This window comes from Simochromis diagramma, unplaced genomic scaffold (genome assembly GCF_900408965.1).
Source record: "Simochromis diagramma unplaced genomic scaffold, fSimDia1.1 OVJJ01000361.1, whole genome shotgun sequence".
Lineage (NCBI taxonomy): Eukaryota > Metazoa > Chordata > Actinopteri > Cichliformes > Cichlidae > Simochromis > Simochromis diagramma.
This window is the reverse complement of record NW_024386860.1, coordinates 15,988,304-16,013,386: the sequence shown is the minus strand read 5'-3', so window position 1 is coordinate 16,013,386 and position 25,083 is coordinate 15,988,304. Positions and strand designations below refer to the sequence as shown.

The 25,083-nt window shown below is 39.0% G+C and overlaps 3 protein-coding genes across 6 annotated transcripts; 2 read left to right on the top strand and 1 right to left on the bottom strand.

Moving 5' to 3' along the window:
• Positions 1 to 23,474, bottom strand: LOC120732900. Of its 3 annotated transcripts, XM_040030810.1 has the most exons (7): positions 23,463 to 23,474; positions 19,570 to 19,577; positions 2,685 to 2,871; positions 1,716 to 2,252; positions 1,289 to 1,454; positions 826 to 1,058; positions 1 to 651 (listed from the first exon to the last, which is right to left on the bottom strand). In XM_040030810.1, the coding sequence occupies exons 4-7, from the start codon at positions 2,175 to 2,177 to the stop codon at positions 511 to 513; spliced, it is 1,002 nt and encodes a 333-aa protein (XP_039886744.1). In that variant the 5' UTR covers positions 2,178 to 2,252; positions 2,685 to 2,871; positions 19,570 to 19,577; positions 23,463 to 23,474; the 3' UTR covers positions 1 to 510. The 3 variants fall into 3 exon arrangements, with proteins under 3 accessions (XP_039886744.1, XP_039886745.1, XP_039886743.1); XM_040030811.1 differs by lacking the exons at positions 19,570 to 19,577; positions 23,463 to 23,474 and having other exon boundaries at positions 1,716 to 2,230; positions 2,685 to 3,282; XM_040030809.1 differs by lacking the exons at positions 19,570 to 19,577; positions 23,463 to 23,474 and having other exon boundaries at positions 2,685 to 3,280.
• pbx2 (pre-B-cell leukemia homeobox 2) lies at positions 3,936 to 12,983 on the top strand. Its single transcript, XM_040030807.1, has 8 exons — positions 3,936 to 4,258; positions 4,911 to 4,984; positions 6,405 to 6,649; positions 9,974 to 10,164; positions 10,475 to 10,610; positions 10,872 to 11,013; positions 11,253 to 11,347; positions 12,189 to 12,983. Exons 1-8 carry the CDS (start codon positions 4,029 to 4,031, stop codon positions 12,267 to 12,269), a joined length of 1,194 nt encoding a protein of 397 aa, XP_039886741.1. The 5' UTR covers positions 3,936 to 4,028; the 3' UTR covers positions 12,270 to 12,983.
• On the top strand, positions 16,831 to 19,524 carry LOC120732901 (transcription factor HES-7-like). Of its 2 annotated transcripts, XR_005695701.1 has the most exons (4): positions 16,831 to 17,211; positions 17,458 to 17,550; positions 17,671 to 18,540; positions 18,620 to 19,524. XR_005695701.1 is itself a non-coding variant. In XM_040030813.1 (3 exons), the coding sequence occupies exons 1-3, from the start codon at positions 17,167 to 17,169 to the stop codon at positions 18,190 to 18,192; spliced, it is 660 nt and encodes a 219-aa protein (XP_039886747.1). In that variant the 5' UTR covers positions 16,831 to 17,166; the 3' UTR covers positions 18,193 to 18,596. The 2 variants fall into 2 exon arrangements, 1 of the variants encoding a protein (XP_039886747.1); XM_040030813.1 differs by lacking the exon at positions 18,620 to 19,524 and having other exon boundaries at positions 17,671 to 18,596.
• Positions 23,475 to 25,083: the final 1,609 nt, after the last annotated feature.

The window sequence follows — 25,083 nt, the reverse complement described above, 5'->3', positions numbered from 1 at the left end:
TCCAGGATGCATTTGATTTATTTTGGAGAACTAGTCCCAGCACTTCCTGAACTTGGAGCTCACTGTTATTTCTGTTGTGCTACATTAGATCTGTACAAATAACGACAACAATAGAATTCAGCAGACTGCCTCCTTTACAATTAGGACAGGCGCACACACAGCAACCATTCAAGAGCTCATTGCAGACATTCAATACAATGGAATAATTCCAGAGCAGAGAAATCACATATCTACTGATCCTGGTTACTGGAAAAAATTAACTAAAAGTAAACTTCTCATCATGAACTCTCCTAATTTACATTAACAGCACTGTTGCTCAAACATTAGCGTTTTTGCTCCAATTTTGACAACTTTAACACTATTAGGAGATACAGCAATTCCACCCCAACCCCCAACACAAAGCATTTTGGGGTTAAAAAAAAAGTCCTCTTTAAATAGAAACTTAAGCAGGGAGGCTACATTGGCAGTTGGCACACACAGCAGCCCCACACTTTTGGGTTTTATTCCATGTCAGGTTTGCAGCAAGCATGGTAGTTCGGTCCTCTGCTCATCCATGCGTCCCCCCTGGACCCTCAGGAGGAGGGAGAAGAAGTCCTCATCATCCATGGGACCTGGAGCCCTGCTGCGCTGGTCCTCTAGCCTGCCCTGAGCCTGTGGGTCAAAACAAATTGTGAAAATGAAAGCAATGCAGTGAAAGTAGGCAAAAGGTTTGCTGCCAACACTCTTTCTCGCATTGGTGAGAAACTAACTTTTCTTCTCTGAAACAAAGCAGAAAACACCTCAGCTCACAACAAACACATCTAAACAAACAAGCTCATTGCTTACTTGTGTGGTTAGAATCATATCGTACAGATCATCTTTGGGCGCAGGAACTGGTGCAGGCTTTTTCACAGACAGGGACAGATGTCTTATACTCCCTCTGACACTTCTGGTCTTTGTTTTTGGCGGTGAAGACCTTCCAAGCTGTGCCCTCTGGTCCTCGAGCCGCCGTCCTTGTGCAGTGGCCACCAGGTCAAAAAACTCCTCTTTCTGCAGTGAAGTCATGGAGGAAAAGACGACTGTAAAGAAATGAGAGAGAAAAGAGCTTAAATGGTCAAAAGGCGGGGGAAAGGCAGTGGTCAGTGGTCAAGGAAAAAAACATGGAAACATGGTAGCTGAAAATTCCTGAGTCAGGGAGAAATGGGTGGCTGCATTTGATTCTGCTTGTTCAACATGAGTCATAACTCAAAAACAAATGCAAAAGTTGTATCCTTTTCCACACTTTACCATGGCCAAACAGAGCGCTTACCTCTGTTAACTGGTTTGGAGGTGTTGGGCTCAGAGTGGCACCTCCTCCGCCTGACCCCACTCTCCAGCCTGAAGGAGCAGCGCTGGTCATTGAGCCGTCTGCCCTCCTGAAAGGTGCAAAGCAGGTCATACAGCGCCTCTGGGAAGTCAGGGGTTAACCGGTGAGCCTGAGAAAACACAGGTGGGAGGGTGAAAAAGACGGAGGGAGAGAGGAATGGTTTCTGAGTGAATGGCACAGACTGTTTGTTGGCAAAGCAAAAGAATCCACTCCTACGTACTCCCACATGCTCTGAAATAAAGTGGTACCTGCAGTTCTTCCACCGTGAGACTGTTTTTCTCTTGCAGTGGCTGGTGGCAAAGTGTTAAAGTGTTAAAGTCAACTGATTTACAACACAGGTAATCTCAGGGTAAGAAGAGCAAATACCAACCTTTTTGAGATCCTCTTTGTGGTCTGGTCCCCCCTCGGGTTGTAGCTCAGATGAATTTAGCTTGTTTGTGTCTGCCTCAGGGTCATTCTGTGTGGCCTTTTCATCCTCTGTGCTACAGGGTTTTTCAGTTTTTTCTTTAAGCACTTCATCCGGCTGCCCTTCACTTTTACTGTCATTTCCTTTGAGTCCATCATTTGTGCTTTCTGTTATCTCTGGTTTGTCTTCTTCTCTGGTTATCTGCTGTTTCTCCAGGCTTTGCTCTTCTAAATTTATTTCACCCGCTATTTCTTGTTGACTGTTTTCCTCTTCTGTGTGCTCCTCTTCCTTTTTGATAGCAAACTCCTCGCTACAGCTTTGTACAGTGACATCTGCACCGCTTGGCGCCCTAATTTCAGTAATACTTTCTACCAAATCTCCATCTTCAATGATGACAAGAGGCTCCAACAGCTCCTCTTCAGCCATTTCAACTTTGATATCTGTGTTGTCCAGTGGTCTTTCTTACAATCCTTATGATCCTTGTGAGAAAACAGAAAGAAGCTGGAGGTGGATAAAAAAAAAGGTGATCCAAAATATCAGAATTCAGTTAGTACTTTAAAAAAATACCATAAGGAAAAACACGACATCTATAAACACTGAAACTTAAAAGCATGATGAGTACCGCAGAGCTGCTGTGCCTTTCTTTTGAAACAAAACATGTGAGAAACCAGTTTGACAGGTTTCAGCATGTGGGCAACAGATGTTTAGGCAGAAATTTAAAAGAAACTTGAAGTCACAAACTCCTCCTAGCTATGTAAAACGTTCGACTATGTGATCACAAATGTCAGGGTCTTGTTGGTAGGTGATCACTGTTGTGTATTTTCCCAAACAGTTCAGTCGAATAACTCTTGTTGACAGATCACATTGTTATTTCCCCCTAAAGCTACTGTCTACCACAAAGTGATTTAAATTTCAGTTAATTTTTGCCCTTACCTTTTCGTTCGCCTCGTTTCTTTTTATCTTCTCAAAACATCATCTTTCAAAGTCTTGATCCAGTGAACACAGCATTTTTGGCTTATCACTCGTCCTGTCAACGTTTTTATTAAGAGCAAAGAAGAAAAAAAGAAAATCTGCTAGTTTCACATGCCGTCGTGATGAGCTCTCGCCTTTTCTATCTGCCCTGCTACCTTCTGTCTTTCTCTCATCTCATCTCTTCCTGTTCCTCTTACCACAGCCCACCCCTATTTACTCGGCCCATATTTGACAAGTCAGGTTGGCATGAAATATTACTGTTAAAAGCAGAATCACTCTCTATATGTGCGATGTGTGTGGTTAATGCAATCATGTCCCAAAGGAAAGGATTTATAATGCCCATGTGCCCATGTACACTTGTTAAAGCAACTGCTGCTTTAACTGCTGCTCATTTGGTTATGTTAACCCCAAGTGCAGCATGTTGAAACAGGCGCAGTTTTTTTCTTAACTCTCTGTGGTTTTCACATCCTGTTGACTTGCAGCTAAAACGAGAAGTAGACTCAGACAAGTAAGGGAAGCTGTCTAAGCGAGATTATTACTTGAAAAACAAGGCTGAAAAAGAAGTTTATTTTATTTGAATGCTTCTGTTAGTGCTTGTAGCCACGTTTTTCATTCTAAAAAGAGAAATAAGTTAGGAAACTAGGGAATATCACATTTAATTTTTTTTAAAAGTTAACACGTGAGTATCATAAGAAATATGTGGCTGAAAATGAAATGTGCAGCTCTAGTAAAACCCAAACTTGATTAGACAGAAAATCTGCTTAAATAGCCAGAATCAAAATAGAAAAAGAGAGGTTTTCCAAAGGCAAAACATTTTAGAGCCTATTTAGAATAGTTACCCTTTACACACACGTCACCTGTATATTCTTTTAAGGTAGTTATACAAAAAAAAAGAAAGTCTCTTTCTTAGCATAACATCTCCCACACAAGATGAATCTGTTTGCCCCAGATTCAGTTTGTTGGGATCTGGAGGCCCTATCAAAAAGCCACATAAACTACTTTTGTATAATTAAATGTCATTTCTTTGTTATCCACCCACGCACATGCAACCACCCCCGCGCACTTCTGCTTTGTGAAAATGCAGGGAGTGCAGATGTTTTGCTGTTGTGGTTACCTTTAAACCAATAGTGCTACTCCACCGTACCCACAGCGACGCTTTGTCTATCACGCACTGCACTGTGCATGCACATTTTGCACCGTTTCCTGTCAGTCGCTAGGGGACCCAGCTCTGTGCGATGTCTCTGGTCTGTGTTGTGTCTGTGAGCACAGTCGGGCAGCAGTCGTCGCCACTGTGCGTCGCCGAAGATGTTGCAGCAGCAGCAGCCTCTGACGGGCAATGGGCCATCCAACGGCCGGGGACTCGGCGTGAGTGGCCACCCCGGGATGCACGCGCTCAACTCAGTTCACCGGCCCGACGGAGCGGAGTCGGGCCTCGAGGGTACAGAGAACGGACATGAAACCCGCAGAGATATTGGGGACATACTGCAGCAGATAATGACTATCACCGACCAAAGTTTGGACGAGGCACAAGCAAAGTGAGTCACAGCTATGCTTTCTTTCTTTTTAAAAATTGTTATTTAGTGGTATTGACGCTGCAGCGGTATTTTGTTGTGCTGCTTTGTCGACTCTGTCTCGCAGTGACAAAGTTTCCTGAACTTCACTCTATTGTTTAGATTATTCAGCTAGAAGCTAGCTAATTAGCTGGACTAATGACATAAAGTTGCTTTTGGTGTAACCTGTGCAGATTCAAACTCACATGCCAGTGTTTACTGTTTCTGTGCTGTAAGTTAGGAACACGCATTTCTTTCAGCAGCGGCTGTTTAATATGTAGCTATTGTTAGCATGCTACGCTAACTAAGGCTAACAAGCTAATGCTAAAATAGGTAGCTAAGGACCGTGCCGATATAAATGTTAACACTGCGCTACAACACGGGTTATAATTTAATTACATAGTAGACAACTAAATATACTATCTAACATGTTGGCTGTCATATGCAGACATACTAGCAGTGAAAGGTTACCCCCTTAACTATCAGCTAGCCAGGAGCTAACGTTTGCTAAATTAGCTCGGCTAAATGTTGTCACTTTGTGATTTCTGTTTTTGTTTTGGTCGATTTGCGTACTGTCATTCTATGCCTTTGTTTACAAATAGGCTGGTAGGTCATGTTTGTTCTTTTTTATGTGCAGGAAACATGCGCTCAACTGTCACCGAATGAAACCCGCTTTGTTCAGCGTTTTGTGCGAGATCAAGGAAAAAACTGGTAGGTTTCTGCTCTATTTGCAGGAGTTTTCTTGTGCTCTCTGTCAACAGCCATGGCTTTAATTTTGTTTGGGAGCGTTATTAGACTGTGTTGACATTCTGTCATCAGGAACCAATAAAGTCATAATCTGAATGGCCAAGTAAACACACAGACATAGTTTTTATACTTTCAGAGTTAAAAGAAAAATAATCCGACAGCCCTCTTAATAAATGCTTATTGGAGTATAAGTGGACTCAAATGACAACAGCTGAACAAACATAAGGTACAATTGCTACAGTGCAGTATATTATAGTCATATCAGGTTGCTGTCAGGACTATATTATCTTTAAGCTGCCACAAGGACTGATAAAGTAAATTGTTTCTTCCTCATTCTACATCACCTGTATTGACTTTGTATAGATTTCTTCGTAATAAGCTAATTTTGTATTATATTTAGTATTCATGATGGGGAAAAAAGGGTAGTTAAAATAGTTCAAAAGCATTAAGAAAAGGAGCAAGATGGTATACAACAAGAAGAAGTGCAATGCAAATAAATAAATAAAAAGTCAGTGTACAGAGGTGGTAAGCTCTTATACACTATATACACACATAGATGTGATTTTTATGCATTGGGATATTTTTCTTTATTTTATTTTTAAAAATATTTTCTACTTAGCTGTGCGCCTTTTTGAGTAATGCTTAACTTATTGCGGGTTGAGGGTTGTTTTTATTTTATTTAAGCTGTTGTGTTATATGTTGTGTCTAATGTTTTGGCCATGATAACACAGGAATTTTCCAACTTTTTCTTGGGATAAATAAAGCTGATTTTATCGCATTTTATATGCATTATAACTTCAAATTCTACATCGAAGCATAGGGTCAACTCACTGCATTCATTTATATAACAGAAGGGCGATGAGTAATCTTTCATTTAGATTTCACTTATAGTTGCACTTTAAAACCAGCAAAAAACTAGATTCTTCTAAATTCTTCTTGTCAATTTTTATCTTTCAAATGAACAAATTAGGTTATTTATGACCTCTGGTGATAAACTGGTGATATATTTTAAAGACTTTGACTTTATTGTAATTGTCCCCTTCCAGTCATTAAACTATAATCTTTGAACCACGAATGACAGATCTAGAGTTGCAAGATATTTTACAATATCTGTCATAGGGTAAAGGAACCTGTACAGGTATGATGAACACTTAAAATAACTAGGTTGCACCAAGGTACAGTCTGAAGTGAAAATGTTATGAGAGTGATGCACAAAACAAAACGAGAGCACACAAAAAACTACCTATCTATTTCCAAACATGGTTCCATCATTATTTTATGTTTTTTTTTTATTTTTTATGGTTCATTATTTGTAAAGGCTTTGGTTTAAGAGAGTTGCGAGGCTTTTACCTTCAAAACCAAGAGACTTTTGTCTCATTGACAGGCCTTTCAATGAGGAACACCCAGGAGGAGGAGCCTCAAGATCCTCAGCTGGTGCGACTGGACAACATGCTGCTGGCGGAGGGCGTAGCGGGGCCAGAGAAGGGTGGCGGGGCTGCTGCTGCTGTTTCTGCTGCCACCAGCTCTGGGGGGATGTCACCTGACAGCTCTCTCGAGCACTCCGACTACAAAAGCAAGTTGAGCCAGATTCGCAGTATCTACCACACTGAGCTGGAGAAGTATGAGCAGGTATTGTGTCGCAACAGCAGCTTAGCACTGACATTGCCTGTACGTGCTTGCTTGTACTAGAGGTACCTGGAAGCAATGTTGTACACTGGCATGCTAGATCAAGAGTTCACAGCACATAACTTTGCTTCAGGGCGGATTCATTCCTTTCCATTTGTGTCAGGTATGACTCAGTAAATCTTTATGTTGAGAGGCATTTTAGGCTTATTAGACCAACAAGCTCCACTGAAGCCCTACTTGTGAGCTAGTATCAAAGAGAAAATTAGATCTGCTATAAAATCCTCTTGAATGCAACATACAATTAAGTTCCCGAAACACAAACCTTTGCCCTATACTTAAGATTAAGGATATGCTGATATCAGTCAGGGGTGTCTATCTGACTGTGGTCATGTAGTCGAAAAACTACTCCAAGGCAACCAATACCACCCTCCAGCAATCAATATTAGTTTATAGTAAAATGAAGATTTAAATGTTTTAGAGTTTTAAGAAGAAAACCAAAAACTATGCAAAGTATACTCTGTCACATTTTCAAAGGCGGATTTTTTACAACATCTAAGAACAAAGAGAGCGGCATATTCAAGGAGACCAAGTATGAGATCCCAGTCATCACCTCGTCATAAAAACTGTATTTCCAAACTTGCGCCGATCAGCAGCTAGTTGCAGGACTTTCCGCTGACATTTGTAGTAGAACTGCCAGGTAGGGGTGGGCGATATACACGATATATGATAGAAACGATATAAATTTGGCCAACGATAGCGATTTTGACTATACCGCTCTATCGCGATAGCGCATGTTGATGATGTCATCAAGCTACGCCTGTTTTGGTCGAAAGCATAACAGCGGCTACAACCATTATCATCTACAAATTATGCCAGGTGACAGTCATAGCAAAGAGATGAAGCACTTTTGAAATATGGTGAAAGCCAAAAACTGCGCTTCCTCCACTTCCGTAACATTGATTCATTAATGTTGAATTCTCTCGCAGCTGCTCTATTCCCATGTTGTTGCAGTATATTAATAACTAACCTGGTATTGTGGATGAATGATCTCAGTTGTTCTCCTGACTGAAGTTTGCCTCGTGTATAGCATCCTGCTATGCGATTACATTTGTCCCTGACCACCAGAATCCCTCACGTTAACTTTTATCGAGTGGAAAAAAAGTTGGCGTCCATCCTCCAGTTTCACTGTGCTAATGTTATGCTAACATAGCTGTGTCGCTAACAATCACGTAGCACAACATTATATACCAGGTAGTCCAACTTCAGTAACCCTGCAAACGTCACTGCTGTTTAGTTTTCTGTCTTCATTTATGTTGGAAGTGGTAGCAGAGCTGTACGTTTTAATTAGTTTCAAAAATCTCTCAGTCAGAACATGGTATGAAATGTTTAGGTGGAAACTAGCGAGCTATCTTCCTGTTAACTTCTAACTCCGTTAAATTTCATAAATTCTGTTTTCATGGACGCATGGATGTTAAACTGAATTGTTACACCTGATAAAGCAGCAACGCTGATGATTTTGATGAAAGAATTTAGACCGTTTTTAACTCTCAGTGTTCGTTTGACTTTGGGACCTGAAAGGACGGAGTTTTGGACCCAGATTACTCCGCGAAGCAACTCACTACGGCAGCCGTAATGCTCTGACAATCCATCAAACATTTTTAACAGATTTCTGCACGCCAAAATCGGTTTGAGGTCAGTAAGCACAACCAGAATTCATACATAAGGCACACTTGATTTTTGAGAAAATTAAAGGATTTTAAGTGTGCCTTATAGTGTGGAAAATACGTTATACAGAAAAAAAAAGAATATATTGCGATATATATCGTTACCGCACGTGCTTCAAATTATATCGCGATATGGATTTTATGCCATATCGCCCAGCCCTACTGCCAGGACACATAAACTGCAGAGTAGGTTTAGGAGTATCAGGGTTTGCACTCTAGTTTAAAAAAAGACAGGTGTGTTTGATAACACTGGTCAGCAGTTTTTCAGAAGTTTTTAATGGCTGTTGTTTGCAAAATAATTTTTTGTTTTTCAAGTTTACAAGTTTTCACATTTGTCAAGTTTTGTAAACTTATATCTTGTTATGTTTATGGTGGTATCTTATGATAATAGCTTTCTTCATTATGTAACCATTTAAAAATAGAGGAGCGTTAATATCAAACATTATGTTAGAAAGGATGGTGAAGTGATTACTTTAGATGAAAAGAAAACACTGAATTTATTTAGAGCCCATTATGCCAGACTTGGTCACGATGAATTACTATGGAGAAATGTCAATTTCATCAGTTACCCAGAATATTATGAAATGTAGATATGTTGGTTTCATCACTTCACAGTGAAGTGTCAAAGTTAAATATCAAAGTATTTAGCTGTGTAGGACCCTAATAGATGAAATGTGGAGATTATATACATTTTGGTCACAGTCCTCTTAGGAACATATTATGAAAAAAATTAAACTCTTACCTTTTTGATATTTTAATATGCTTTTAAAAACGCCCAAGGTAACATCAAATTCAAATTTGACACTTCGTACTTGATACATTACATTTTTTCAAGTCCAGTTTGAAATCAGATGAATAGTTTAAGAAAAGTGGATATCTGAAAATCACCACTAGCTTTGAGCCATTTTTTTTTTTTTTGCCAACACTTCATGGTCATAATATATTTTAGTAATATATATGGTTTCAGTTTGTGGTCTTATATCTGACTTTGCAGCATATCATGAAAACCAGAGTCCACCAATTATTTTAGGCATCAGTTTCAGTTTCAGCAACTCAAAATGAGTAAGGTTTGACTATGTTGCTTTTGGAAGCGTTTGTTTGTAGACCAGTGCAATATATGCTTTTTGTTATAGCCAGAAAGTGAGAAGCATTGGATTAATAGAGGTGGATATTAAGATAACACCTGTTTAAAGTCTTCTGTTATGAAGACTTAAACTATTACTATATTTACTGCATTGTATATTAGCATATTGTATGTAATATAATATATTAATATTGATTCCTTGTCAGTAGAAGAACAGAATCATTAGTGTAATCCCAGATAACACCATTAGTAATAACCACATGTTCATGACAATTTGTTGCAGTGCACAGAGTGACCTAATAAAGAGGCCACTAAGTGTGCGTGCTTACCAATAAGAACAATTGTCGTACCAATTATCCTTATTATCAATTAAACTGTTTTTTTTTTCAACATGGAATTGTCTTTCCAGCTAGAAAACATCATAATTAACAGAAGTAATGAAGTTTTATAAAATAACACATGTATAGCAGCTTCACTTCTCTCCTTCATTGTGTTTCGTCTTGCACCACCTTTCACCAGGCGTGCACAGAGTTCACCACCCATGTGATGAACCTGCTGAGGGAGCAGTCGCGCACACGGCCTGTGACTCCACGGGAGATTGAGCGGATGGTGGCTATCATCCACCGCAAATTCAGTTCGATCCAGACCCAGCTGAAGCAGAGCACCTGTGAGGCGGTCATGATACTGAGGTCCCGCTTTCTAGATGCCAGGTGAGCATTGTAGTTTTTCTTTCTTTTTTTCTTTTTTAAGGTGACCTGTTATGGTTTATTAGGTCATATAGAATGTTGCACTGATAGATGCTTACATTAAATGTGACCAAATTTCAATTATTGGAGTTAGTGTTTGTGAAAGTAATCCCTGCAAGTTACCAGCTCCAGTTTCAGACTGCTTTAAATGATCTGTTTCAAGCAGTTTTTCTCCTCATGGATCATTATGATTTCAGGAACTAATGTCGTCGCCCCCAAACATCCTTTTTGAGCCAGGAAAACCCCTGTTCACTGTGTTCTAACCCTTTTTCAGACGCAAGAGGCGCAACTTCAGCAAACAGGCTACAGAGGTCCTCAATGAGTATTTTTACTCCCACTTGTCTAACCCATATCCCAGTGAAGAAGCCAAAGAGGAACTTGCCAAACAGTGTGGTATCACAGTCTCTCAGGTGAGCATGCTTCAAGAAACCAGGAGAAAGGAAAAGTTGTGGGTGTCCATGGATTCATATACCATTCATTTCCTCTCCAACTGTTACAGGCAGGATTTTAAAGATTTAAAAAAAAAAAAAAAAAGAAGTAGTGACTGATTTCTGCTTAGGTGACCTCAAATGCTTACAATTTGTATTAAGCTGTTTGAAATGGCTACTGGAGGTTTAAGAATGCTTCTTCAAAATGTGGTCATTTTAATGATTACCTTTTATTTTTGGAAGGTCTCCAACTGGTTTGGCAACAAGAGAATCCGCTACAAGAAAAACATTGGCAAGTTCCAAGAGGAAGCCAATCTCTACGCCATGAAAACAGCCTTGGGAGCTAGACAGGGCGATGATTCCCCACACACTCCCAATTCCACAGGTAACTAAGAAAATGACATTAACAGTAAATGCCTACTTGCCTTTAGGCGATAAACTCAGTTGTTAAGCCCTTCTCTGGCCCCTGATTCTCCACGCCTACATGAGTCATGCCAATATGCCTGATGATTAATGACTTGTTTATTAAATGTCAGGTAACAGTAAAAACCCCTTGGATTTCTTTATGGTGAATTATAAAAAGATGTCTGTCACAAATGACTATCAAGGTTTGTCGTTCTTCAGGGTCAGGGTCCTTCTCTCTGTCCGGATCAGCTGACCTGTTCCTCGGGGTTCCACCTGTGAACGGTGAACAGTCTGCCTACCAAATGGGAGTGCAGGTATTTACATACGTTTAAATATTAACTTGTGCTTCTCTTGTATTTTTTTCCTTTCTAATTAGGAACTTAGTAGAGAAGTAATATCAGTTTAGTTGCCCGGTCTAAAAGAAAGAAAAAAAAAAACTCAGAAAACAGTAACAAATGAAACATCTTTGGATAATCAAATCATGTTTTAACACTTAGTGTTTTGTAGAACATCAAAGACAGTGTCATATTAATTTGCTGACTGAGGCTGCTGTTAGAAGTGCTAGCAGCATCAGGTTCACAGGTTCTGCCTGTGCAGAATGTGGCTGCACAGGCAGAGCGCTTTGGATGTGTGTTTATATGTTAGTTTACACTGACATCAAAGCAATGCAGAACTGTGTTGTCCACGAGAGAGTGAGAGAATGTCTCGCTCCGACTAGCATCTAGATGACTAGTTGTTCAAATTCGTATTATCAGCAGATCCAATGATAATCAAACCAACAAAGTTTTCATCTAACAGCATGTCTCTCTGTGTAGCTAAAGCTCAAAATGCTGTTTTCCTTGCAGCTGAGCCAATGCAATAAATAAATAAATAAATAATTGTTACTGCAAGTTTTGTATTACTTGCCTGAATCTGCTAGGATCAACTTGTTGTATTTGTGGCATTTAAAATAAGTGTTGCCAACAGGGGAGTTGCACCCTCTGGTGGACAAACTATCCAACATAAACACTTAAAATATGGTTGAGGGGTGTTTCTCCTGTCGCTTCTTTACTTTTTAAATCTTGTACCCAACATTATATCCAGCTGATGCCACTCAGCATTGACAGAATAACCCTGAACATTATTTTTTTTTCTCTCTCTCTTTTGATTTCTTAGGCTAACGGAAACTGGCAGGGTCGAAACTCACCCCCATCTGGCACCTCGCCTCATAGCGACCAGTCAGAAAACTCTGACTGATGGCCCCACCCACTGACACAGAACGACAGCGACGGAAAGATTGATGACGGAAAAAGACCGAAAGAATGATATCGCACTTCCCACTTGGCTGCAGTTGTTTTTGTATATTGTTTGTTTGGTTTGGTTATTTTAAATGTAAGTTGTCTTTTTTTCTTCTTCTTTTTTTTTTTTCTTCTTTTCTTAGCGCTCAGCGTTGGTCATTATGTTTGTCTGATTAGCTGAGTGCACAGATGATAGAGTGAACGTGTGTGTGTGTCGTGTGCATGCTGGCGTGGTTTTCTCATTGGGGTTGTAGGGTTTATTTTCCACTACTTTTGACATGTTACTGAGATCTGTTTGTGGTTGGGAGGGGGGGGGGGGGGGAAATGCGACTGTATCATGATTGTTTTAGCACACTATATCATTATTATTAATATTATTACTTTCAATATTAGTGCTACAGCTATTTTCTTTTAACAGTTCATAAAGAGAGATAGCATTTAGTGAATGAGAGGGCAATAGAGAAAAATCCAAAGACTCCGTGTGTTTGTTTCTCTGTTTTGTTTTGTTTTCTACTGGGCTTATGTGTCCATGTAAAGTGAATGAGGTGTGCCTGAGTCCATATTAATGGTTTGAATGAGTGTATCAACAGTGCTGTCTTTTTTTCTGTACAGTGAAACACCTGTATCCTCTCTCTACCTCTTTTACAATAAAGACTCTCTGTATTCACAAGCAGCTGGAGATCGGTCACATTCATGGGGTCATAATGAATAAACTAAAAGACTAGGGGACAGTATAATGGGCTACTTTATTCAAGACACCAACAGTAACTGATTCATTAGCAGCACTCTCTCACACACACACATTATACTACCATATATATATATATATATATATAAAACAATATGGATCAGCACCATTTAGACTGTTTGAATTTGTTCTGAGTTGAGGACCTGTGTTTTTTTTGTTTGTTTTTTTTGTTTGACTATAATTACTCCAGTACAAAAGCAGAGAATGTTGCTCATAGCTTTAAAAGGAAACTTATCAATATCGCTGACAATCACCAACATTAGATTATTAATTTCTGAAAAGCAGTTTGACTTCTAACCAGAAGTAATGTTGCAAAACTAAACAATAGGCTAAGGATTGCATGCAACCTCCTAAAAACTACACATGTACTGTGTTTGCTCAGGAGCATTGTCTTTTTTCTTTTGTTGGGTATTTGATCAAGTACTTGTGTAGCTTAGATGTAGGCTACTGCATAAATGGTGGTATTGTACCACAGTACTAGTATTTATAAGTATCTAAATAAAAGTAATAATCCTGTTTTAACTGATATGCCAAAAGTTTTAGCAAAAATATGTCCTTAAAGTAGTTACAGTAGTACTCAGAATCACATATGCAGAATCATATTTATTATATTATTATTATTACAATAGATCATAACGATAGGCATGCATCTGTATATTTCTTACAGCAGCTAGTGATTTTAATTACTTATTAATAACATCATCAAATGTTAATATTTTAAAATCTTCAAAATAATAAGTAAAGTTTTAAAATAATTGGGTTGGAGAGCAAAATATTAAATTCCCATCCAAATTATAGCAGCAGTAGAAAATAGAAATCATATAAATACTTAAAGACTGTACTTTAGTAAAGTACTTGTGTAAATGTAAAAGTTAGATTGAGTGTATTCAAGTCCAAAAAACTAAGATTCACTATCTTTTAAATGTAGATGCAAAATAAAATAAATAAGCACATGGTAATAGACCTCCTCCAGAGTGAAGAGAAAAAAATGACCATGGCCATGACCTGGATGACTGAGAACCTACACAGACATATCTTGCTCTTTCTTTCTTTCTCTCTCTCTCTCTCTCTCTCTCTGTCTCTGTCTGTCTGTCTGTCTGTCTGTCTCTCTCTCTCTCTCTCTCACACACACACACACACACACACACACACACACACACACACACACAAATACACACAGTAAATGCAAAAATAATATATAGCAATAATCAATAGCATCAATAGCTTCTGATCAGCACCATGGACAGCAACTGCAGCCAGAAGCTGGGGGAACGGAAACTTTTACTTAAACTTATACTATACACTGACACCATCTTCTTCAACCAGGCTCAGTGAGGAGGCATCTTACCAAACAAGCATAGCCTACTCATGATCATCATCATCAGTTATTTCCAGTGGACCAGCTTCTAGATACTTCACACACACATATTACAGTACGAGTCCATATTTTCAACATATACATGAGTAAAAATGTTTCAGTCCTTTACTAAAAACAAACCACTCACCTGTTCATTTTAAGGCCTTGTGCTCAGCAAAGTCACTGACAACACTGCTTAATTCCCAAGTCCTCGGGGAATACTTGTTTTTTGTTGCTGTTGTTGTTGTTTTGCTTTGGTCAAACATAAATGAAAACAACTCTGCTGGATACTTTTCAAAAAAGAAATGGTTGCATAGTTGATATCAACAAGTTACAAAATATTACCACCACAATATACAGACAGCAAGATCAGGGAACACATGTAATATGTTCCCCAGCATGTCTCCCGCCATTAAAACACAACTTAATCAGTGGAGTGGAAAATAATTGAATCTGCAGCTAAAATTTAATTTGTAAGCTATATGCCGTACTGCATAAATATATGCTATACTCAAAGTTGGACTTTGAGTCTCAAGATAGAACATGACTTAAACATATAGTTGTTATAACCTTTCCACTTCAGCATAATGATGTGAATAGAAGTGTCATGTTACTATCAAGAATGCCATTGGATAGTTATATAGAGAGGGTCCTTTTTACTACTGAGCCCTACAGGCCATGTGCTCACTGCCTCATCCAGGGTAATATCTTTGCTTATTGTCCAAGTTTGAAGTGCTTTTAAAATATGTTTTACTGTATATAAAGCTTTTTCATTTTGAATTTATTGAAAGAAAAATAATAAAACTTTTGCAAAGGAATCAATACCACATGGACAGACCAAAAGGTAAAATTATAACAGCTCCTTTATACCCTTTGTGCGGATACAGTCTTTGTCTATTCACATGTAGGAAGTTCTCACCATCATGTAAGCAACAGCCTGATAATGAAGTGGGTGTTGACCTTGAATTACACTTAGTTGCTTCCCATCTTTGCTCAGTCCTTTGTACAACAAAGTCAGAATCACATATCAGCAGTACACAGAGGTTAGATGAACTGAAGCATTAACATTGCAGTCACTGATTAAGAGCCATTTTCGTATCCAAATGTGCTGAGTAAACCCAGCTTCAATTTTGAGTGTTTTTATACTTTGCTTAAAAATGAAACAGGAAACATTAAATTATATTTTTTTACAGTAAAAAATAAAAAAATAAAAAATAAAATACTCTTCCTTTGAACTGTCTAAGTAATCAAAAAACGAATCTGAGACTGTGTGCCATCACGTGGGGTGTGGAGTTCAATCCGGAATCATAATTAAAATTTCGCATGTAAATTGTGGTCTAATGTAATTAAAGAATGATAATGAATCCATATGTGGGACCTCTGAGGCTCCATGTTCTCCAGCCTGGGAATCACTGCCTCACACGTTAAATTAAAAGGGTGTCACGTGGGGTGTGTTCCCTGCTTTCCCACGGTCACTTTCCAAGATCAAAGGATTTGCACAAGTAAAGGTCGAACAACTGCGGGGTTAAACGGCGCGTCAGCACGAGACAGGGGCCCAAATGGCACGCGTGGTCCATTGTGACACGGAGGTGTCAATGCAAAAATTTAGGCTTCTTGCACGCTCCCCCTGCGGGGTGACTAACAAATGCAAAAGTGTGAAGTGTGAATAAGGAGGTGTCGGTATTCGCTCTAAGGAACAAGTTTGAATAAGATAATATATTAAAGCACATGCAAATGGTTTTCCGAAATCTCTACCAAAACAATTTAATATTCCCCCAACTTTTAATGGGAAGCAACGATGGCGCACGATTTAGCGTTTAAGTAAACGTGGGATAAAATGCAGTTTAACAACAATCAACCCCCAATCTACTGCGAATAGCGAATATCATATTATTCGTTTTACACACGTCAATGTCTTCTCGTGAACTGTTTTAATCATAAAATAAGAAACATTTAGTCCAGTTTAGACAATCTCAGGATTAACAGGACTATTGTCCTAACTTGCTTTTGGTTGATTTCTGTTTTTATGTTTTAGCTTTTCTGTGAAGCACTTTGTGATTTTTGTCTTGAAAGGTGCTATACAAATAAAATTTTACCTTACCTTTTTACCTTATTTAGAATTTCATTCACTGCGTAACCAGCTCAACGGGTACAGAGACAGCAAGGAAAAGTCAAGTTTCTTTAAATAAATCAGATTCTGTGTTGACAATACACGAGACTTCATAGAATATAAGACCCCAAATCTTACTGAAATATAATGGGATTAAAGCGCAGACACATGACCAGAAACTCCCGTGTTAGCGTTATAGGAAATACAGTTTCCAACACTCAAAATCTGGTTTTGTCACTCGGGGTAAAGGAGCTGTTGTGAAGCATTTCATTCAATGTTTGTCACCTATAGTGTGTACAAAAATGAGTTACAAATGTCATTCTTTTTATTTAAATTATTTTTTATTGGTTATTTTTACGTGTGAGTTTTTATGCATACACGTAAAATATGCGCACATTTCTGCGCAATGGGGAAGATCTCCGTGTTTGGTGAATATGAGACTGTGATAAGAGATTTAAATTAATTAAATCTTGGTTGGGTTTTAAGGAACGACGAGGTTGAGATACCAGGAGGAGGGGTTTGGAGGAGGAGGAGGAGTCTTTTAGCTACAGGGAGTCAGTAAAAAGAAGTCGAAAGGAAAAAGAGCCTCATTACCTGATCGGTGTCAGCCTGAGAAAGAAGGTGTTAGAGCATCTGCAACCATGAAGCTGCTACAGGAAGCCGAGGAAGCAACAAACAATAAAAAGGTAAAAAAAGAAAAAAATAACTTTGATTGTTTTTATTCACATGGGCAAATGCAGCCACTTTGACAAAGATTCTAATGAGGATTTAGTCGTTTGTTTCAATCAAATTGGAATTTAGACGCAGCTGCGATTATATTTAGTTTGTTTCTCGGGTAACGTCTGATCAACTTTGCATCACTTGTAACACAGAAATTAAAACAAAAAAAAACAAAAAACCACTTTTAGACTTTTCTTTTCCTTTTGCGATAGTTAATAAAATCTCAGGTGGAGAAACGTCGAAGGGACAGAATGAACCGCAGTTTGGAGTGTCTGAGGACCATGTTGCTGCAGGAGCCACAAGAAGTAAGATCATATTTTAGTTCTCTTTGAATATGGTTCATGAATTTCAGTACTGTTTATTTATTAATGTTTTCTTTTTTTTAATGTAATGTAAAGATCAGTTAACTTGCTGCTCTCATGCAGGGGTCCACTCAACACCGAGTGGAAAAAGCTGAGATACTGGAGCACACAGTCCTCTTCCTCCAGAACAATGCCAAAGGAGACAAGACTACAGGTGGACGTGGGGACCAGAAACGCTCCTTCCAGGACGGTTTCTCCACTTGCCTGCAGACAGCTTCGGGGTTTCTGGGCCCCGAGGGGAAAGGGTCGGAGCTCGGATCGGCGCTGGATGCAGCTTTTGCCGCTCGTTTGGCCCGTTCACACTCACAGCCCGAAGGTCTCCAAAGCAGAAACTTTTTGCCGCACGCAAAGTTTATTCTGCGGATGCTGAGGCAGAAGTCCAAGCTCAAACTACCGGCACGTGCCTCAGGGGAGAAACGTTTGATCCGACCTTACCCACTCCCACTCCAACAAAGGTTTCCCAGAGTCCCCAAACAGCCTCAGAAACAAAGAGAGTCCGAGATCAGAGCGGAGAGAGGAGCGACCAAACAGAGCTCAGCGCAGAGCTCCCCGTCCAGCCACACTTTGTGGAGACCTTGGCCCTGATCACCAGGCAGGGACTTCAGAGCAATCAATGACTATTTAACTATTTAACATAAACATATTTAACAATGATTGTTGGTATCTATTTGTTGTAACTGAAAAGGATAGGTGTTGTAGTCTTATAAAGACGCAGAACCTCAGATCCTGTAAATAATGTAGCTACATGTATGTTTTCTACCTGCGCTGTATGTGTGATAGGGTTAACTCACCGTTTTAAATACTTTTCAATGAGCTCTGTTAGTGGGGCATCCATTTAATCTGCTTACACAGGGACTCTACCGCGGGACACAGGTGAGCTGGATCAGCCCAGCAGTCCGGCTGGGATTGCTGCGCTGAAGAGCGAGTGAAGAGGTGAGTTTCACGAAACTCAAGAGCTTCTATTCTCTTTTATGAACTGCTGTGACTGAGTGTCCATCCATCACATTTCCAGGTGTGGAAGCCCAGTGTTTGAGGCTGGGAGACCCACGCAGCTCCTCATATTCACCTCTGTGTACAACATCACTTGTATTCAATCTGACGTTAAATCTTGTCTTTTTTGCACAATAATTTATTCTGGATTCTCCCTATGGTGAGCTGTACTCTTTAAAATAAAAAGACTTAAAAAAAACTACAACAACACGTGGTGTGATTATTTTAAGATTAAAAGAAATCCGGATGACTCTAGTCTGCGGTTGCTCTGACAGCTCCCTTTAGTCCGGATCAGAGGTGTGAAGCTCGACCTCCTGCAGAGTTACATCCTCCAGGTGTGAAATCTGGGCATGAAGCTCTGCAGCATCTCTCACTTCAAAGACCTCACAGAGAGCCTTCTGTATTCACTGAAAAATAAGATAAGATAAGACTTTATTGATCCCACAACGGGGAAATGTTTGCGTCACCTCAGCTCAGGTACAGATATCAGATAAAATGTTTATATAACTAGGAAGACTTAAGAAATCATGTATCATGTATTTTCCCCCTCACATTCATCATTTATATTCTTTTGTTGTTGTTTAGTTTACATTTTTCTCTACAATAATTTCTCCTATTATTAACCTCTACCTGTAATTACACTGACGTTAGACTGGACCTCTTTGAGCTAATACCACTGGATTAGTTCACATTCTTTTCCCAACTAGAGGAGCATCGCATCTTTGTCTTTATTCCTTATTTGAACAATCGGTCACGATAGCTTATCAGTGTATATGACAGGATGGAGCCGAACATCTGACACTGTTTATGGCTCTCGTCCGCGTTTGTTGCTCTAGTGATTAGCGTCTATCCCATCACCAGCACCACCCTCAGCTGCTTAGAGGCCATTTGTTTTCTACGCGTGTCTGGTGTCATGTCCCAGGAAGCAAAACGCGTCTTAACACCTCATGTAACCCTTTGAGTTTCAGGCACAGAGGAAGCTTATCCTTTATTTGCCACAGTTTTCTGGTGAGAAATTTGTCTGACTAAGCTTGTTCTTTTAGTCTTTTTTCAGTGAGATAACCAAAAACAAACCAACATAGTAGTAGACTGTCTACACATGAAGTGTATTTGCTCATTCGCCAAAAGAATCTTTGTACTAACACACTAAATATCTATTTAGGGTTGCTTAGATATTACTGTCCAATGACTGAGCTCAATGAGACAGATTTCTGTGCCTTTTTTTTGTAGGAAAACACGAGGGAAGCGGCTCTTTACAACACAATTTTGAAATGAGAACGTCATTAGAGACTTTGAAGCTCTCAAGTGGCTTCACTCAATCAGGCGGGCTTGCCTTATTACAACATACAATTACTGTGACCCTGGAGTTTAGTGCAGTATCTTCAACTGCTGGTGGCCTGAGACCTTATGTGATCCAAGCCCTTAGGTGTGCTCAATTTACAAGGATTTAAAAGATTCATATTGTCTGACTCGGGAATAGGAACTAAACTGGTTCGATTTCAGTTTTAAAACAGAATAAGTTGTGTTGATTAAGTTTCTGCCAAAGCAAAACAACTGTGTGCAACCAAGGTCCACTATTGAATTAAGTAAATCCAACATGCTCTTTTTTCAGTGTACTTGTTTGATAAAGTACACTTGATGAAGTTTTATCTCGTGTATTTAAGAAGTTACGGGGACTGAATGTTAAAAAAAACCAAACTAAAATAAAGAGTACAGAACTTCGCACACAGCATACAACTCGAAAAAAAAATTAGTATGAATTATGTGGATGAAAATCGATGGATGGGTTGTTGTGCATTTCTGAGTTGGTCAGGTGACTGATCTTAATAGAAAAGTATTAATTATTATAATTATTATTATAATTAAAAAAATGTCATGCAGACAGAAGTTGGATACGTGTCATAGTGGGAAACGTTTTGTAGTCGTGGGAATGTGGAGCAGAAGGCTCAGTCGTTGTTTTATTACCTGTTAAAATTGATGCTTCATTGTGTCCTTGGCGGAGAGGTGGCTCTCGGGTTCCCACGCACAGCACATGCTGGAGGTTCTCAAGCGAGCCGAAAGTTCTTTTTTGTTTTTGTTTTTTTAAATTTTCTTTTGTTTTGTTCGTGTGACTCAACAATTTGAACAGTTACGAGTAAAAAGATTTATTTTACTTGGATCGTAGATTTCTGTCAAAAATACTTTGTATTTCTGTATAGTTTTTTATATTTATATCCTGTTCATAGCCTGTACATCGCTTGTACTCACCACAGCATGTACATACTTATAGTTATAGCATATTCATAACATACGTTATAACATACCATAATAGACCCATTTCTGTAATATACTCACATATCTATATTATTGCTAATATATAATTGTAATATATCTATATCATGGCTAAAGCACTTCTGGATGGATGCAAACTGCATTTTGTTGCCTTGTACCTGTGACATGTGCAATGACAATAAAGTTCTATTCTATTCTATTCTATTCTGTTCTAACAATCTAATATAATTTCTCAAAAATCCAGACTGAAAACTTGAATTAAAATTGAATTCCTTGCAAGTTATATAAGATCAGAAAATGCGTAAGCTCACGCTCAGCTCTTCTGTTGCATGTGATCACCTCACCTAACTTTCTCGTGGGAATCGGGCGGAAGAATGTCACACTTTATTACCTGTTAAAATCGATACGTCGTAATTAAGAGTATCTGGAAGAAGAGGTGGAAATCAGTTTCCCATGAGCAGGGCTCCTAAAAATTATGCATTCACAGCTGGATTGATACACAGACTTCTGACCACGTTTTTTCAGGCTTTCAAAGCTGAGGAAAACGGCTGCCAATATTCTGTACCGAGGGAATGATTATTAAAATGTGAAGAGTTGTGAATAAAAAGAAAAAAGTCAGACTACTACTGAAAGCTTTTATCCTTGAATGAGTTTTTGTATTTCGCGTTTTGCGGGGCTCCATAAACATTTTCTTCCTAGCAGCGCTGAACCGAGAACCTGTCGCCTGAGGACACATCTCATTTCTCCTTCCATTATGATCACCTGGAAGTTTACAGTCATTTGTCTGATCTCACGCTGTTTGGGCGGATGTTGGTCACACATGTAAATAACCCTCACACGAGCTGATAACACCTTTCACAGGCGCGTGCAGCTCTCATTTATCGCAGCAGCTGCACGCGCCGGAGGATTAATGATGGGCTCCCACAGCGGCGCCTTTCAGTCTGTATTCATCTTTAGATTCTTGGTGAAATCCCCTCGTAACCGGTAAAGATGATCCTGGAGTATAGAATGACTCAAATGCATTGATTACACATACCTATCATATCCCATATCAGTGACCAGCAGTGGTGAAAGTGGAAACAAACCTATAAGTTGTGTTGTGATCAGTATTTATCCTGTCACCAAACAAACAAAACAAAAATCTGAAATGTGTAATTAGTCCTGTCTGTTGTAATTTATGGCCCCTGACTGATCCCAAAAATGACATTATATTATTTGATGCTCATAAAAAACACAAAGTTGTGTCTTATTGTTCTGAAGTTTGCTAACTTGATTTTATTTACTGGTCTCATCTGTTACTTACTTTAGCTCACAAAGGCAGTGTTAGCCTGCAGGTTAGCTAACCTGTGGTCTACTGACTGCACTATTTAAGCTGCCTTTGGTTATTGTGATCCTGAGTTAAATGCAAATCGAGTAACTCTTTGACGTGTTTGTTGTTTTTATAATTATATTTCATATTTATTTGATGATATTTCCCTTTTACTTACATTGAACTGTCAAAAAACTAAACAACCATTCTTTCACATAGTGGGAAATAAGCTCAGTGGTCATTGGATTAATATACTTGCTTCACGTGTTGTTAATGTGATATCATTCTCTCAAAAATTCAAAACCAAAATAAAGATTGGGGGTGTTTATTGCAGATTGTAAAACATGTTGATCTTTTTATAGTAAGCAGGCAGTGTTGCTACGTGTTATGTTTAGAAACTACTGGCTGAAACTGGAGTCCTGGAATCCCAGTAATGTGCCAAATTGCGCGTAAAAAGTTAATTTTATGCACGTCTCATGCACGAGACTCGGACCTTTAAAACACCAACTTCGTCAAATAATAAATTCCTCTAGTTCTGGTGACAAAACGTCCACTCTGAGTCAAAAGTCCTGATGGACTGTGTCCATCATGCTGATAGAAGCTTTAAACATTTGGCGTATAATATTGCTGTAGCGAAATATTAACATGTGATAATCCTTTATGACTACGCCGCATGATACAATCTGTACATTAATATATGTGATTTTCTATATATGATACAGTGATTTTTAAAGACAACACCCATATTTTTGTGCATCAACTGAAGCACTAACTGAGAAATAAGCAGCTTCAGTGTAAAGACAATAAAAAATGAAGACTGTTGCCATGGTAGCAGGAATGTTACCGTAACACAGAAGCTAAAACTCAACTGAGACATCACCTTGACGTCATGGCTGTTCCTTTGATCTTTTTTTTATCTGTCAGTTGATTTGATCTGTTTCCCTTAAATAGAAGTTATCCCCCTTACACGCAGCACCTTGACAAACCTCTGTTTTGCAGGATTGTAAAACTAAACGTAGGATCGTACTAGACAGTTTCTGTAATCTCCACTGAACTACCTTTATAGCAAGCATGCCTCTCTTGCTTTTGACTCATCATGTGATTCCTTGGGCTTTTAAAAAGGCTCGACAGCTGGTGAGATCTGCTCTGGCACAACCTCAGGCAGAGTCTTGTCCACCTAATACTGAGACAGATTCTGTAGCCAACAGGCTCACAGATCAAAGGTCACTGAATTACACAACAGGCTTGGAGTGCCTGAGTGAAAATCAGCAGAACACGGCTGAACAGCACACGTCTGTCATCAGCAGAGATAATTTACTGAACAATACTTGTTCTACACATGTGGATACACCATGTGATGAATCCTGTGAGCAATTTCACAGAGGTCCAGCAACCGTGACAACTTTTCTCAACATGGCGGTAGATGGCCTTTCGAAAATCAGAGGAATACTTCGAATTTTATTCCCTTTGACTAGAGAAGATTTTGATTATTCTACCAAAGTCGCCGTTGAGCTAGGGCCAATAGGAGGACCACTTATAGTTATCACCTGTTGCTTCACTGTAATTTGTCTCATTTTCTTTAGATTTTGGGGAAACTGTCTGTTTAGACTCAAGAAAAAAGTTTCACAAGCTTTGAGCTGGGTCCATAAGAAAACTTTAGGCTCGGAGTGCCTGAGTGAAACTCAGCAGTACTCATATGAAGAGTTCATGTTTTTGACTGGCAGAGTTAATTCACTCAACAATACTTGTTCTACACATGTGGATACACCATGTGATGAATCCTGTGAGCAATTTCACAGTGATTCAGAAGATGACATTTTTCTTGAGAGAAGAAAGCATCAGTGAGACTGACAGGACAGGAATCTGTCAGACAGACTGATTCCTTAAAATAGCAAGATGGGGTAAGTATTGAGCGTGTCTTTAACGAGGCACAACAAAATCTTGATTTGGTTAAAACTGTTTTAAATTAGCTATAAAATCTTGACTGGAGTATAACAATATTCATTAGACTCGTACCATCTTGATCAGGCAATACACACAACAGTTCAAAACGTACATCAACCCAAACAGCCGCGACAGATGGCTGCCCCTCCCTGAGCCTGGTTCTGTCGGAGGTTTCTTCCTATTAAAAGGGAGTTTTTCCTTCCCACCGTCGCCAAAGTGCTTGCTCATAGGGGATTGTTAAATCCTTTTTGGGTTTATCTCTCAAATACTGCAGGGTCCTTCCCTTACAGTACACAGAGATTTGGGATGACTGTTGTGATTTATGGGTGGATGACTGGATGTGTTAAGCGCTTTGGGGTCCTTAGGGACTAATAAAGCGCTATACAAATACAGGCCATTTACCATTTTTTTTACCATTTATTGCCTTATAAATAAATTTGAATTGTAAATAAAAATGTCAAATTTAAAAAGTAATGGTTTGTGTGTACTTTTAAGTGATGTATGTCAAAGTCAGCGCAACAAGTCAGTGTTTCTTGATATTTATTTATAATCACCTCTGCTAATTCTTGATATTTATTATTGAGTGAGCTGTATATATTAGTGCTATTTCTTAAATGTGTAAAATCTGTAACATATTGTATTGTTGAAATTGTTTAGTCTGTTACTGTTACTGTCTTGGAGCAACAGTAACCCACACCATTCCCTTAGGGATTAATAAAGTATTCTGATTCTGATATGTGTAGTATTTAATTATTCAGTAATGAATGAAGCTTGACCTTCTGGGAAAGCCTTTCGCTTCATGTGAAAAGCAGTGTTGTGTTAAGCTGCCTTGTTGGCCAAAATAGTTTACAGATAAAGCATGTCCTCTCTTGTCCTGTGCCTTTCATTCTCATTCCCTCTGCTTTATTGCTTCCATGATGTTAAGCTGATTTTATATACTGATCTGATGCTTCCTGGAGGTT